This window comes from Cinclus cinclus, chromosome 31 (genome assembly GCF_963662255.1).
Source record: "Cinclus cinclus chromosome 31, bCinCin1.1, whole genome shotgun sequence".
In the NCBI taxonomy this organism is placed as follows: Eukaryota; Metazoa; Chordata; class Aves; order Passeriformes; family Cinclidae; genus Cinclus; species Cinclus cinclus.
In genome coordinates, this window is record NC_085076.1 from 804,649 (window position 1) to 818,104 (window position 13,456).

At 65.8% G+C, this 13,456-nt stretch overlaps 2 protein-coding genes across 8 annotated transcripts; one reads left to right on the forward strand and one right to left on the reverse strand.

The window, feature by feature from the left end:
- Window positions 1–863: 863 nt before the first annotated feature.
- Window positions 864–7,350, reverse strand: THBS3 (thrombospondin 3). Of its 6 annotated transcripts, none has more exons than XM_062511694.1 (22): window positions 7,164–7,350; window positions 6,743–6,999; window positions 6,542–6,644; window positions 6,295–6,321; window positions 5,935–6,017; window positions 5,788–5,839; window positions 5,555–5,703; window positions 5,231–5,371; window positions 4,996–5,073; window positions 4,758–4,910; window positions 4,546–4,656; window positions 4,330–4,437; window positions 3,956–4,115; window positions 3,749–3,867; window positions 3,582–3,634; window positions 3,207–3,400; window positions 2,954–3,132; window positions 2,802–2,850; window positions 2,444–2,640; window positions 2,194–2,366; window positions 1,143–1,282; window positions 864–1,009 (listed from the first exon to the last, which is right to left on the reverse strand). In XM_062511694.1, exons 1-22 carry the CDS (start codon window positions 7,333–7,335, stop codon window positions 951–953), a joined length of 2,757 nt encoding a protein of 918 aa, XP_062367678.1. In that variant the 5' UTR covers window positions 7,336–7,350; the 3' UTR covers window positions 864–950. The 6 variants fall into 6 exon arrangements, with proteins under 6 accessions (XP_062367678.1, XP_062367680.1, XP_062367679.1 ...); XM_062511696.1 differs by having other exon boundaries at window positions 3,582–3,630; window positions 3,733–3,867; XM_062511695.1 differs by lacking the exon at window positions 6,295–6,321.
- Window positions 7,351–9,321: 1,971 nt separating this feature from the next.
- On the forward strand, window positions 9,322–12,477 carry MTX1 (metaxin 1). 2 transcript variants are annotated; one of them, XM_062511368.1, is made up of 8 exons: window positions 9,322–9,411; window positions 9,497–9,566; window positions 10,508–10,587; window positions 10,715–10,807; window positions 11,149–11,331; window positions 11,492–11,568; window positions 11,807–11,961; window positions 12,092–12,477. In XM_062511368.1, exons 1-8 carry the CDS (start codon window positions 9,331–9,333, stop codon window positions 12,313–12,315), a joined length of 963 nt encoding a protein of 320 aa, XP_062367352.1. In that variant the 5' UTR covers window positions 9,322–9,330; the 3' UTR covers window positions 12,316–12,477. The 2 variants fall into 2 exon arrangements, 1 of the variants encoding a protein (XP_062367352.1); XR_009934079.1 differs by lacking the exon at window positions 12,092–12,477 and having other exon boundaries at window positions 10,715–11,331; window positions 11,460–11,568; window positions 11,807–11,823.
- The last annotated feature ends 979 nt before the right edge of the window (window positions 12,478–13,456 follow it).

Below are 13,456 nucleotides of genomic sequence, written 5' to 3' on the forward strand. Positions count from 1 at the left end.
TGGACCGGGATCTGAGAGGGAACAGAAGAAGGACCGGAACGGGAGCGGGAACCGCGGTCGCCCTTCGCAGCTCGGGGGCGGGGGACGAGGCGCTCAGTACCCAAGCGGTGATTTCACCTGTCCCCGTACTCCGGGGGAGAGCCAGCTGCGCTCCCCCCGCGGCCCCGGGCCGGGAACGGGCACAGGCACCGGCCCCGGTCCCGGCACCAACACCGGAGGGCAATCCCGCGTTGCCCTTTTAAGAGGGGCCCGGTGCCGCCGCACCCATTGTCGCCGCCGCAGCCGCGGGGCGGGGGGGCTGGGCCGGTGCCGGGGCCGCGCTCTCCGGGGCGGGCGGGGTGGGGGCACATTCCGCCGCGTTGCCGGGACAGCCGTCGCCGTGGCGACCGGTCCCTGCCGCCGAGCCGCGGTGCGCGCCGCGCAGTTCCCACGGAACGGCCCGGGCGGCGGCGGTGGTTCTTCCACTCCCTCCGGGGCGGCGGGAGGGCCGGGATGCGGTGCAGTGTTGTGCTCTCGCCCACCAATATTGCACTCGTCCCGGCCTCCCGCCGCCGCGGGTTGCGCCGGTGGGACCGGCCGGGCACTGACCCTACCCCGCGACCACCGGGAGGACGGTGCGGGACGGAGCCGAGAGCGGACGGGGGGGGGGGGGGGGGGGGGGCGGGGAACCCACGGCCCTCTCGGGCCAGCGGGAACCCCCAGGGACCGGGCGCGCAGTCTAGAAAACACTCAAAATTTTATGGCCAGGCGTGGGGCAAGGACCGGAGCGCCCGGGGCAGGCGTGGCGGGAGCCCCGGCACTGCGGGGCCCCGGTACTGGCAGTGCAAAGTCCGCGGGGGGCCGGGAACGGGGCCCGGCCGGGAGGAGCGGCGGGGCCCGGTGCGCCCCCAGGTGCCACTGGCGGCGGGAACCCGGAGCGTCACCGGTGCCGCTGGCGGCGCCGGGCGCGGTCACTCGCGTCCCTCCAGCAGGAACCGGCGGAAGGGCTCGAAGTCGGCAGGGATCGTGTCTGTGGGGAGGAGCGCGGGGGGCGTCAGGAGCCGGCGAGGGGAGCGAGCCCCGATAAAGTCCCCGTCCCAGGACTGACCCCGCCGCAGGGGCGAGGGAGGGGATGCTCGGGGGTCCAGGAGGACCCTGCTCACCGTTGCAGCGATACTGCAGGTTGGACCAGATGATGTTCTCCTGGGAGAAGCAGAAGACCCCCAGCCGGCCCCCGCGCATCGTGGTGTCGATGATCACACCGGAGTCGGCCACCAGCTGCGGGCCCTCGTACAGACGGACCCTGCGGGGGAATGGGACCCGACCGGTCAACCGGCCCTCATTGGCACCCGGCCGGAGCCAGATCCGGAATTCCGCCGGGACCCCACCGGTAGCCGACCGGGGCAAACAACAGGATCCCACTGAGACGCCATCGGGGCCCACTAGCTGGATCCCACTGGGACCCCTCCACGACCAGCACCGGGCCCCGGGTATCCAGTCCCGGGGACGGTGGCACCGGGCTGGAGCCGGGGCATCCTGCTGGGGGGCTGAACCGGGGGCACCGGACCGGTTGGATCCTCGGGCCGGGGCCCCCCGCCGTGGCCGGGCTGAAGCCCCCGCACCGCCCCCGGCTCGGCCCCGCTGCTTTTGTCGGGCGCTTTGCATGTGAAAGGCGCCGGCGGGGTCGCCATGGCGACAGGACAATGCCCCGGGGGCCCGGGGGGCGGAGGGCCCGGCGGCGGAGCACCCCCCCCCCCCCTCCCCGCCGCGGCGGGAGCCTTAAAGGAGAAACGCGTCTCCGGCCCCACCAGGCAGAATCCCGCCCCACGGCCGACATCCCCCCACTGCGGTGCTCTCACAGGGATAGATGCTCCCCCACGGCCGCTATTCCCGCACTGGGGTCGTCCCACAGGGCTGGATCCCCCTCATGGCCAGCATCCCCTCACTAGGGTGGTCCCAGCAGGTGCAACGCCTCCTCATGGACAGCCTCCTACTCCTGAGGTGGTTCCGCAGGGCAGGACACTTACTCATGGTCATCATCATCTTCACCAGGGCAGCTTCACTCCAGGGTTTGTTTCTCACCAGTGACCAGCATGCCCCACATTGGTGTGGTCCCACTGCACTCCAGCCTGCACCGTGGTGAGTGCAGCCCCCACCCCCAGCAGCCCCTGTGCCCCCCCCCCCCCTTCCCCCCCCCCCCCCCCCCCCGCTTACCTGATGTAGCCCACCTGGGGCCTGTGTGCCAGCTGCCAGCGGTAGGACGTCTTGTCCCTCCAGCCGACGTTGCGAGGGTCCTTCCAGAGCAGGCGGACGTGGTCAGGCGTGTGGCCCGTGTGCCACAGCGCATTGCGCAGGTGCTCCCCAGGGCCTGTCGAGGACTTCACTGCCTGCAGGTGCATGGGGGCTTTAGGGGGAACCTGAACAGGGGTGCCTGACCTGGCCCGTGGGTGGGGCCACCACCCACCTTGAGCTGCAGCCCTGGCTCAGCCACAGCACGGAAGGGGGTGGCCTGCCAGTATGTCTGCTCTGTCTGCTTCCACATCACCACGTAGAAACTGGCACTGTCCTGGTAGCTGAAGATGAAGCCAGCGTAGTCATCGTCGGTGATGGTGTTGACATGGAAGGTGCCCTCAAAGTCCACCCCGTTGAAGGCTGTGTAACCTACAGGCAGGAAATGCTGCGGGGAGCCCTCTCTAACCACGGGACCCCCAGCCCACCCACCCTTCACCCCTCTGTGGGGTAAAGAACCAGCCCTCACTCCCCTGCACGGTGGAAGTAGGGAGGCTGCCCCCAGAGCCTGTGGGTGGGTGAACATATCTTACCCACAGCCAAACCCGGGTCACTGTTCATGGTCTGCACAATCTCCATGCCCTGTGGGGGACAGCTGGGTGAGGGGCACCCCAGCACCACTGGGGTCCCCTCAGCTCCCACCCTGCAGCGCAGCCCCCAGAAACACGGGGCACAGCACCCACACCTGGTTGAGCACAACCCAGTTGGGGTCAATCTGGGCGTCCCCCTCGGGGTCAAGGATGACAGTCTGGTAGGCGCGGAAGTCGGTCAGTGTCACCTCGGCGCTCTCGGGGCACACGTCCAGCTGGTCCACCACAGTGTCATTGTCAAAGTCCTCCTCGCAGACGTCACCCACACCATTCCCTGGAGACAAGTACCCAGTCAGGGCTGGGTTGAGCCCATGCAGGCCCGCCTCCCCCTGCCCACCCCATGCTCACCATCCGAGTCTTTCTGGTTGGGATTGGGAATGAGGCGGCAGTTGTCTGGGCCAGGCGCCACATAGTCCGGGATGCCATCATTGTCATCATCATTGTCACAGTCATCCCCCAGCCCATCGTTGTCTGAGTCCAGCTGGGAGCTGTTGGGGATCTCAGCGCAGTTGTCCTTGGTGTCCTGATGCCCATCCCCATCACTGGGAGCAAGAACAAGATCAGATCAACGACAAAACTGGGGATCTGGCACCATACGCCAGCTCCCTGAAGACCCCATTGTCCCTCCTGACAGGTCCCTGAACCAGGAGCCCAGTTCTGCCCCCATGGACACAATGGGGGGGGAGGGGGGAGTCACCCCAATGACTGCAATGCTGTCCACACCTGTCCTCGTTGGTGTCACAGATGTCTCCTACCAGGTCACTGTCCATATCTGTCTGGAGGAGAGTGGAGCCCTAGTTCAGTGGACATCCCAGGGCAAGGAGGAGGACCCCCTGCTGGGCCAGGCTCCACTCATCCCACGCCCTGGCTCAGCCTGGTCCCAGCCATACCTGAGTGGGGTTGCTCATTTCAGGGCAACTGTCACAGGCATCCCCAACACCGTCCTCATCCCGATCAGTCTGCAGAGGGTTGGGCACCTTGGGGCAGTTATCCAGCATGTTGGGTATCCCTGCAAGGATAGCACTGAGTAGATACCCTCCCCCACCCCAGTGGGACAGCCCCCCTGGCACAGCCAGGTCAACCCAACAGCGGCTCACCATCCCCATCAATGTCATTGTCACAAGCATCCCCCTCGCCATTACTGTCCGTGTCCCGCTGGTCATTGTTGGGCACATTGGGGCAGTTGTCACAGGCATCCCCAAAGGAGTCAGTGTCTGAGTTCTGTTGGTCCTTATTGGGGAAGAGCCGGCAGTTGTCCTGTGGAGAAGAGGATGGGGATGTTGGCATGCAATGGTGGGCAGACAAGAGGCCACAGTGGTCAGGACAGAAAGACATCTCCAGCACTCTGAGACCATTCCCAAGCCACCAGCCTGCTGCTCCCCAGGAGAAGCATCTTGAAGGACTCAGAACTGAGCCAAAAGTAGAAGCCCTCCTAGATCCACTGGCACGGCCGCCTGCCCAGCACAGCCACCTCCACATTCTTGACGCCATCACCATCAGCATCATCATCACATTGGTCCCCAATTCCATCGTTGTCAGCATCCTCCTGCCCAGAATTGGGCGTCAGGCGGCAGTTGTCCTGCAGGCACAGCCAGTATTAGGGATGGGGAGGAGACAAGGTCTGGAGCACAACCCTGCTGTGGATCCTGTGCCCGGTACCCCTTGTGCCTCCCCTCCAGGAGCTCACCTGCTTGCAGTGCTTGTTGTTGTCGATGCAGGGCAGGGGCTCGTCCGGGTACCCATCCAGGTCTGTGTCTGACCCGCACACATTGCCGTTGCCAGCCCAGCCCACGTTGCACTGAATAAAGAAGAGATCAGGGGCTGGAAAGGGCCCTGGCAGGACAAATGCTGCCATGCTGTACCCCACACACCCTCCTCCTGTCCCTGTCCCCTGCTCACTGCACAGGAGATCTCCCCATTCCTCTCAAACAGGCAGAAGCCATTGATGTCACAGGGGTTGGAGGTGGGAGTGCTGCAGGACCTCTGTGGGATGCAGCCGGATGTTTGGTTCCCCACAAAGCCCGACTTGCAGGGCCCGCACTTGTAGGAGCCCTGGGGGAGAGAGGGCAGGGGTGGGATGAGGATGGGAGCTGAGTGGTCCCAGGAGCCAGGGAGGGAGCTGGACAGTGCTGCTCACCAGTGTGTTGGTGCAGATGGAGTTGGGGTCGCAGCCCCCATTGTTCCCATCGTTGCATTCATCAATATCTGTGCAAACCTGTGAGCAGTGTGGGAGAAATGCTCACCTGGGGCTTTTCCCTGTGGGTAGCTCTGTCCATTCCTGCCCCCAGGAAGCTGTCCTCCTCCACACTGCATCGTCCTGCACTCCACAGATCCCACGGGGACCTGGCCGAGTCCCATGGCACTGCACTCACCTGCTTGCTGGCCCTGGCATAGTCCACCCCCACGCCAGAGACGGTGTTGCCTCGATAGCCACGGGGACAGGGCTCACAGCGGAACCCAGGAGCTGTGTTGATGCACTTGGAGCCAGGGAAGCAGGGGTTGGCATGGGCACACTACAACACCAGGAGAGACACAGGCTTCATCCTTGGGCACAACATCCTGCTTTTTGGGGTGGCTGCTGCCCCAGGCTGTCCCAGGGACAGGCGGGTCCCCCTCTTCCCGAGAGGAAGCATCCTCTGCAGGCACAGCCCTGGCAGTGCCGGGGCTGATGATCCCCTCAGACCATGCCCACCTACCTCCTCGATGTCAGTGCAGTGTGTGCCGTTGCCCTCCAGCCCTGGCGGGCAGGGCCCGCAGCGGTACCCAGGGTACTCGTACGTCTCCATGCAGTCCACGCCGCTGAAGCAGGGATTGGGGTTGCAGCGGGACCGGTGCTCATGGAAGCCTGAGGAGAGGAGAGGCAGGTGAGGGGTGTGATAAGGTGGCCCTTTGCCCTCCAAGGTGGGAGCAGAGCCTCGCCAGCACTCACCGCAGACTTGGCACTCCATGATGGTGTTGCGGATCAGAGACATCTCCTTCACCTGCAAGGCAGCAGAGCATGGAGCATCAGGAGTGTGCTGGCACTGTACTCTAGGAAAATCCAGCCCAGGGAGTGTCAGTACCCCCTCAATCCCACCTGGTCCCTAATGTCTTCCCGCAGCTCCATCAGAACCTGGTTGAAGAGGGTCAGCTGCGTGACCAGTGCCTTGGTCTGCTCACCTGCCAGCAGCAGAAAGGAAAGGTTAATCCCAGGACAGACAAAGCCTCCCAAGACTGTTGGCCAGGACTGCTCTGCCCATTGGCACTGAAATGGGAGGATGAGGCACCTGACAGCCTGTCCTTCTCCCTGGGTGACACAGGTCCCCTTTTTCCATAGCACACCCCACACCCTCTGATCCCACATGGGGCACTGGGACAGGCTGTACAGGGATTTCTGCCTCCATGGAGCCCTAAATGCCTCACGTCAGGCAATGTGGGAAGCAGAGCAGGGACTTACCCAGGATGGAGGCCAGCACACTCGTCACTGCAAGGAGAGAGACGAGACATTACCAAATGCTGCTGTCACACTCCAGCAGCATCACCTCACATGGTCAGTCCTGGTCAGCACATGTGCAGCACTGTAGCTCCCACCTGTGTGGGGACACTGGGCCAGGTGGGACAGGAACATCCCTCTGCGTTGTGACTTTCCACCTCCTTGTGCCATGGCCCACACAGGTGACTCTATAAGCCCCCCACGTCGTTACCTGCACTGTGAATGGACTCATCTCCTTGGAAAGGGCACTCACTCAGGGCCCCCACACGGCTCATGGACCCTCCCAGGATCAGCTTCATCGACTCTACAAACCCCTGACATGTGTGGGGAGATGCAGTCAGCATGGGGCAGGGGGGACTCTGCCCATCCCCAAGGGTGCACTGACTCGAGTCTCAGTTCCCCTGGCACTCACCTGCATTCTCTGGTAGGCCTTCAGCCCTGTGCGCACCTCAATGGACTCCACCTCGGCCAGGGGGATCTCAGACAACTCAGGCAGCCCCACGCTGGAGTCCATCTGCTTACAGTCGACGTAGAGTTCCACGCTCAGCGTGTCCCTGCGCAGCCCACTCAGGCGCACAATGACAGAGTGGCTCTGCCCGTCCGCCACGTGCGCGTGCTGCAGGTTGACCGAATGCACCTTGTTGTCCTCCCGCAGGTACCGCACCAGGACTGCGGAGGAGCAGGAAGGGCCGTCAGCTCCCACCAGCACTGGCAGTACCCTGGGACCAGTGTGTGCCCATTGCTCTTTCCTGCAGGAACTCAGTCCCGTTTGTCTCAGAGCACTGGGGTGAGAGCAGAGCCAGTCCATCCCCACGCAAAGGGAACCCACCCACCTTTGTTGATCTTCCCCACGACAGAGACCTCCAGCCATCGGGTGTTGTCCTTCTTGGAGTAGAGGCCGAAGAGGGTCCCCCCCTGTTTGGGGGGCAGGCGGAAGGTGGAGAGCAGGTACACGTCGTTGACAGTCAGAAGCTCCATGCGGATCTTGTGGGCCACGCTGGCCATCTGCCGAGCCTCGCTCACCAGCAGCAGGTCGATGACTGCGGGACACAAGCACCGGGGTCGCCTCTGCACCGGCAGCCGCAGCTCCGGCCGGTGACGACGGGGATGCCCGGTGCGGTCAGAGCGGGAGTGGGGTGGGGGTGTCCCTGGACCGCCGGGCTCTGGGGGGACCAGGGAAGCCCCGTGGGCGCCGGGGCCACCCCCGCGCGGTGGCGCTCCAGGACCGGCCGCGCCGCGGAGCGGGACCCGCGGAGCCCCCGCACCAGCGAGACCGGCAGAATCGCGGCCCGGAGCCCGCCCCGCTGTTGGGGCTTCCCTGCATCCCGCTCCGAGGAGTCCCCCGCGGGCCAGCCCCAACAAGGGGCGGCCGGACCGAGAAACCCCGGAGGAACGATCGGGCCCCCGGTACCGGCTCGGGGCACTTAGGGGGGAGCGCGGACAACTCGGTCCCTCTGTGGCACGGGTGCCTGCCTGTTCCGTGCAGACGCACCGGGCAGACCGAGAGGGACTCCGGCGCGGGGGTCGGCCCCCGCCGCGGCACTCCCCCGCGGCTCCGAGCCAGCATCGGAACCGGCGGCCACCCCGTGCCTCGGGGTGTACATTCCAGCGTCCCCGCTGCCCGCAGCCCAGCTCCCGCGGGGCGAGCAGAGCCGCTGTCACCGGCCACGGGACAGGGGTCTGCCGCCGCCGACACCCGACTGTCGCCCATCCCGCCGCCCCTTCGGGGCCGCCCCTCCGCCGCCCCGAGCCCCTCCGGTACCTTGCAGCTCCTGACGCGCCGCGGCGGCGGCGCCCAGCAGGAGCAGCGCCAGGAGCGCGGGGCTCCCCGGTGCCCCCATGGTGCCGCCGGTGCCGCCGGTGCGGTGCGGAGCGCGGCGGGGCGGGGTGGCGCACGGGGGAGGGGCTGGCGGGGCCGGCGAGGAGGAAACAAAGAGCCGTCAATCACCGGACGCATCCCGGGGACACCGGCGGGCGACCTGCTGCGGCTCCGGCCCCGGAGGGTGGCACCGTGCCCGTGCCGGCGCGGCACTTCGGGCCCGGGGCTTCGGGGACCCCCCCCCCCGGCATTGCCTGCCCCGGGGCAGTTCCCGCTCACAGCTCCGGTTCACCCGGAGGTCAGGCGGGCGGGCTGGGGCCGCCCCAGCAGCGCCGGAGCATCCCGGCCCGGGAGAGCTGGACCGGCCGCGGGGATGCTTTCACAGGTGTGCCCTACGCCGCGGAGCCCCCCGAGCCGGCAGAGCCCCGGGGCCGGTCCGTACCGCCGGGGGATGCTCGGGCCGCTGAGCCGCTCCCGTGGAGCTCCGGCCAAGGCGGGCGGGCGGCCCGCGGCGTCCAGGCCGTGTTTACATGTGTTTCCCCCGGCGCCATAACAACGGGCTGAGCCCGGTCTCGGGACTGCCCCAGCCCCGCGCCCCCGGTCCGGCTCCGGGCCAGCGATCCCGCGTAACGAGGGAGTGCGGGCGATGGAGGGGGGCGGTCCGGAGCCGCACACGGGGCGTTTTCCCTCCGCCGCTGCCAGCGGGCTCCCGGCCCAGCTGCTGTCCATGGAGACGTGCGGGGGGGTGCGGGGATGAGCGGTGCGGGGCCGAGCAAGGTGAGCAGTGCGGAGCTGAGCTGAGCGGTGTGTGCCCATGCGGGGAGATGCGGGGCACAGCAGGACTGCGCGGTGCGGGACCAAGAAGCATGAGCCGTATAGAGCTGAGCTGAGCCATGGAGGCAGTGTGGGGCCATGCGGGGAAACGCGGGGCACAGAAGGACTGAGCAGTGCGGAGCTGAGCTGAGCTGCGCGGGGCAATGCAGAGAGATGCGGGGCACAGCAGGGCTGTTCGGTGCGGAGCTCTGCGGGACGCGGGTCGTGCCCCAAGGACCCTGCAGACCCCGTCACTCCCACCCACCCCCGGACCCTGCTCGGCTCCGCTCCATCGCGGAGCCCCCGGTCGGTGCCTCCCCGCGGCGGGGGCGGGCGGGGCCGCCCGTCCGGTTCCGGGTCGGCGGAAGATGGCGGCGCCCATGGAGCTGTTCTGCTGGGCCGGGGGCTGGGGGCTGCCCTCGGTAGACCCCGACTGCTTGGCTGTGCTGGTGAGCGGCGGGGTCGGGGCTGCGGGGCCGGTGCGGGGTCCCGCGGGCAGATCCCGCTCTATCCCTCCCTCCCTGTCTCCCTCAGACCTACGCGCGGTTCACGGGGGCGCCGCTGAAGGTGCACCGGGTCACCAGCCCCTGGAGGAGTCCCTCCGGTAAGGGCCCCGCCGAGGATACCTGCACCACCCGGACCCCCCTCCCCAGTGCCCCCGGCATCGCAGCCCCGTGATCCCGTTGTCCCCACTCCCCACCGCTGCACCCTCCACGTATTACGTCCCCCACCCCATCACAACGTCCCACCCCATTTTATCCCTCACGTCCTGTGGCCCCTCTTGCACCCTCTTATCATACTGCACCCCTCTTGCCCTGTGGCCTCTCCTCCCCACATGGCACCATCCTACCTTATTGCACCCCCCCCGTACCTCATCACACCCCCATCCCATTACCACCATTACTGTCTTATTACACCCCTTGCCCTGTCACATCCTCCCACCCCATTGCATTCCTCATGTCCTGTGCCCCCTGACTCCACCTTCCCACCTTCTCATCTTATTGTACCCCCTTGTCCTGGGTCCCTCCCGCCACTGCACTTCCCTCTATCCCATCACACCCCCACCATGTCATCACCATCCCATCCCTGTCCCATTACACTCCCTCTTGTCCTATTGCACCCTCATGCCCCTGTCCCACTGCTTTTCCTCATCCCATTGCGACTCATATCCCATTGAACACCCTAATCACACCCTCCCCTTCACTGCACCCTCCTTTTTTCTGTGCCTCCCCTGCATCACTGCTGCCCCTGCCCCATCACTCCCCATTGCACCCCCCTGTCCATCACCCACCCCCACTTCCCACCGGAACCCCCTTGTCCCAGCACATTCCCCATTTCTCATCACACAGTTTCTACTCTCCCCTGCACTGCTCTGTCCCCACCTCACCTTACACTCCTGTCACTGCTTCATGCCCCTCATCCAGCCCCATTCATCCCCCTTCATCCAGCCCTTCATCCCCCTTCATCCAGCCCTTCATCCCCCATTCCAGCCCCCTGCACCCCCACCTGCTCAGCAACTGCAGCCCCCACTCCCCCTGTCCACAGGGCATCTGCCCGCGCTGAGGACACGGGATGAAGGAACCATCTCCAAACCTCAGCAGATCATAACACACCTCAGGAAACAGGTACAGGGGAGCTTGGGGCTCCCCCGGCCCAGGCACCAGGGTACTGGATGCCCTTCAGGGAGGAGGGAACTCTGTTGTGTCACCCATGGGACATTCTGTGGGATCAAACCAGGTGTTTGCTCTGCAGAAGTACAACGCTGACTACGACCTGTCAGCCACGCAGAGCGCAGACACGCTGGCCTTCGTGTCCCTGCTGGAGGAGAAGCTGCTGCCAGTACTTGTGAGGCTCAGGGGGGCTACAGGGAAAGGGCCACACCGAGAATGGGCTTTGCTCCCTGGAGCTGTGCCAGCAGGCTCAAATGTGTGCCCAGCTGCCAGCAGAGCCAGCGAGCGCTTGTCAGCAGCAGCATCCCAGGAGCCTGGCATGGCAGGGATGAGGGTTTGGGGGTGGCAGCAGTGGGTTGTGCAGCCCAGGATGGGGTCTGCCCTTGACCCAAGTGCTCCTGCAGCCCCTCATGGTTGCCAGGGTGGCTGTGCTGGATGCTGGGAGGGGCTCTGGTGTGCCAGCAGTACTGGCTGCAGCCCTGTCGTGGCCAAGCTGTGCACTGTTCTCCACCACAGATCCACACCTTCTGGGTGGACGCAAAGAACTACGTGGAACACACACGGAAGTGGTACGCAGAAACCATCCCCTTCCCCCTCAACTTCTTCCTGCCCAATGCCATGCACAAGCGGCACCTGGAGCGGCTGCAGCTCATGTGGGGAGATGACTATATGGAGGATGAGGAGAAGCTAGAGAAGGAGGTGAGGGATGGGGTCTGGGCACAGTGGTCCTTGGTGGTGTCCAACAGATCCCTGTGAGCCCAAAACTCAAAGTGGGGTCTGGATTCCCTGCTTCTGCTCCCCTGAGCACTGTGGTGGTACCTGGGCAGGTACCAGACAACCCTCTGTCCTCTGCCTGCAGCTCTACAGGGAAGCTCGGGAATGCCTGACACTCCTCTCCCAGCGCCTCGGCTCCCAGAAGTTTTTCTTTGGAGACTCGTAGGTGGCCAAAGGGGGAGGGGGGAGTGGCCTGAGAGCCCCCCACAGCCCAGCAGGGCTGAGGCCCCATGGTCTGCAGGGGAGCTTCAGCCCCTGTGCATTGCTTTGGGGGTGGAACAGGCTTGCAGGGGAGAGAGCACTGTCCCAAGGTGGGGTAACCACATGTCCCTGGGGGTGCTGGTGGGTCTGGTGGCTTTGGGTGGGGACAGTGGCCCAGGCATGGCTCTCTGTGCCCCAGGCCAGCCTCCCTCGACGCCTTAGTCTTCAGCCGCCTGGCGCCTCTTCTGAAGGCGAAGCTGCCCAACGGGAAACTGCAGCAGCACCTGAAGTCCCTGCAGAACCTGTGCAACTACTGCACCTCTATCCTCAGCCTTTACTTCCCCTGGGACGGAGGTGAGATCCATCCCCTGCCTCACCCTGCGGGCTTGGGGTGACCTGTCCCCCTACAGGGGAGGACAGGACCCTGCCTGTGCTCAGTCTTAGGGTGACCCTTCCCACCCACACCCCGGCTCTGCACCTCCAGGTGATCCCCTGACCGGTGCCCCTCGGGCTGCGGGCACAGATGGCAGTGAAGCAGAGGAGGACCCCCACAAACGGCGCAAGCAGCTGCTGTCAGTGCTGGTGGGGCTGGCAGCCATGCTGGGCTATGCCTTCCTGAGTGGCATCGTCTCCATCCAGCGCGGCAGCGTGGAGCCGGCCGGCCGGCAACCTGTTGCCCTGGAGGAGGAGGAAGAGGAGGAGGAGTGAGGATGAGCTGCGTGACTTTTCTTTCCCAGCCCCTGGAACTGACTGGTTTTTATGCCGGGAGCCTGGCAGCACTGCTGCCCGGGGGCACTCCACTCTGTGTCCCACCGGGAACTACAGCCCTCTCCTGGGAACGTCCCTGCCACGCCAATAAACCTCCCTCTCTCCGCCTGTGCCTTCTCATACTCCTAGCACCCTCGAGGCCCTTCCCAGTTTCCCCAGTTGCCTAGGCTGGAGTTTTGCAGCAAGCACCAGTGTGTCCTGCCTGTGGTTCTGCCCCTCGCTCCAGCCTGGGGTCTTGCTGAGGACCGGGCAGAGGGGGGGGACTTAAAAGCGTCTGTGGCATCTCGGCAGTGTCCCCCATCCTTTCTCTAACAGCTGTGGGGCTGAGCCCCATCTCTGTCCTGCGTCATTCCGATGTGGCATCCCCTCGAGCAGTGCAGACAGTTCTGTAGGGCTGGTACCTCCCTTCCACGCTGCTGCCAGCTCGGCTGCCCTGAGCACGGCAGCACAGCCCGGACACAAAACCAGAGCCAAGGGCAGCCGGGGCTGCTCGTCAGGACACGTCCCCAGCCCAGGAGCACTCCTCGCCGCCAGCGGGACACCCGGAGCCTCGCTGCAGCAGCCGGGATCCCTCCAGCGCTGACATCTGTTTGCATTCCACCACTCCCGCCAGCGCCGGGGAGCTCCTGCAGCTGGCACAGCTGGGAGTGCATCGCATGGGCTGTGAGTGGGGTCGGGGGTGGCCACCTGGGCTCCGTCTGCCCCCGCGGTCCCCTGGGCCACCCGGCGCGGGGCTGGTGCCGGTGTTGGCTGCGCTGCCGTTCCCGCTGGCCGCTGCCGGTTTACGAGTGCACAGACGGAAAGGCGGCGTGGGGCCAGCCCGGCACACAGCCCTCGCTTGTTTGGCCACCGGCTGCCATTGCCAGCGGCATCCCAGCCCTGCTGCTGCGGTGGCTGAATGGCCCCAGGCTGCGCTCCTGGACACACGCCCTCCATGCCCCCCACCCGGGCGCAATGGCCAGGGGGCCCCCACACTGGGCTGGAGCAGAGCCATGGTGCTGGGCCAGCTGCAGAGTCTTCCCCATACTGAGAACTGGGCCCCCACTGGGAGGGGGATGACTCAGTGCAGCCCCCACCCCCC

What these genes read in the sequence shown, in the direction of transcription:
- THBS3 (XM_062511696.1), bottom strand. Translation starts at nt 7,335, where the DNA reads ATGGCCAGCGTGGCCCACAAGATCCGCATGGAGCTTCTGACTGTCAAC. An exon ending in TGAGTCCATTCACAGTGCAG is followed by an intron (nt 6,322 to 6,541) that starts GTAACGACGTGG and finishes CTCTCCTTGCAG; the next exon opens with TGACGAGTGTGCTGGCCTCC. An exon ending in GGGAAGACATTAGGGACCAG is followed by an intron (nt 5,840 to 5,934) that starts GTGGGATTGAGG and finishes GCTGCCTTGCAG; the next exon opens with GTGAAGGAGATGTCTCTGAT.
- MTX1 (XM_062511368.1), top strand. Translation starts at nt 9,331, where the DNA reads ATGGCGGCGCCCATGGAGCTGTTCTGCTGGGCCGGGGGCTGGGGGCTG. An exon ending in AAGTTTTTCTTTGGAGACTC is followed by an intron (nt 11,569 to 11,806) that starts GTAGGTGGCCAA and finishes TCTGTGCCCCAG; the next exon opens with GCCAGCCTCCCTCGACGCCT. An exon ending in TTACTTCCCCTGGGACGGAG is followed by an intron (nt 11,962 to 12,091) that starts GTGAGATCCATC and finishes CTGCACCTCCAG; the next exon opens with GTGATCCCCTGACCGGTGCC.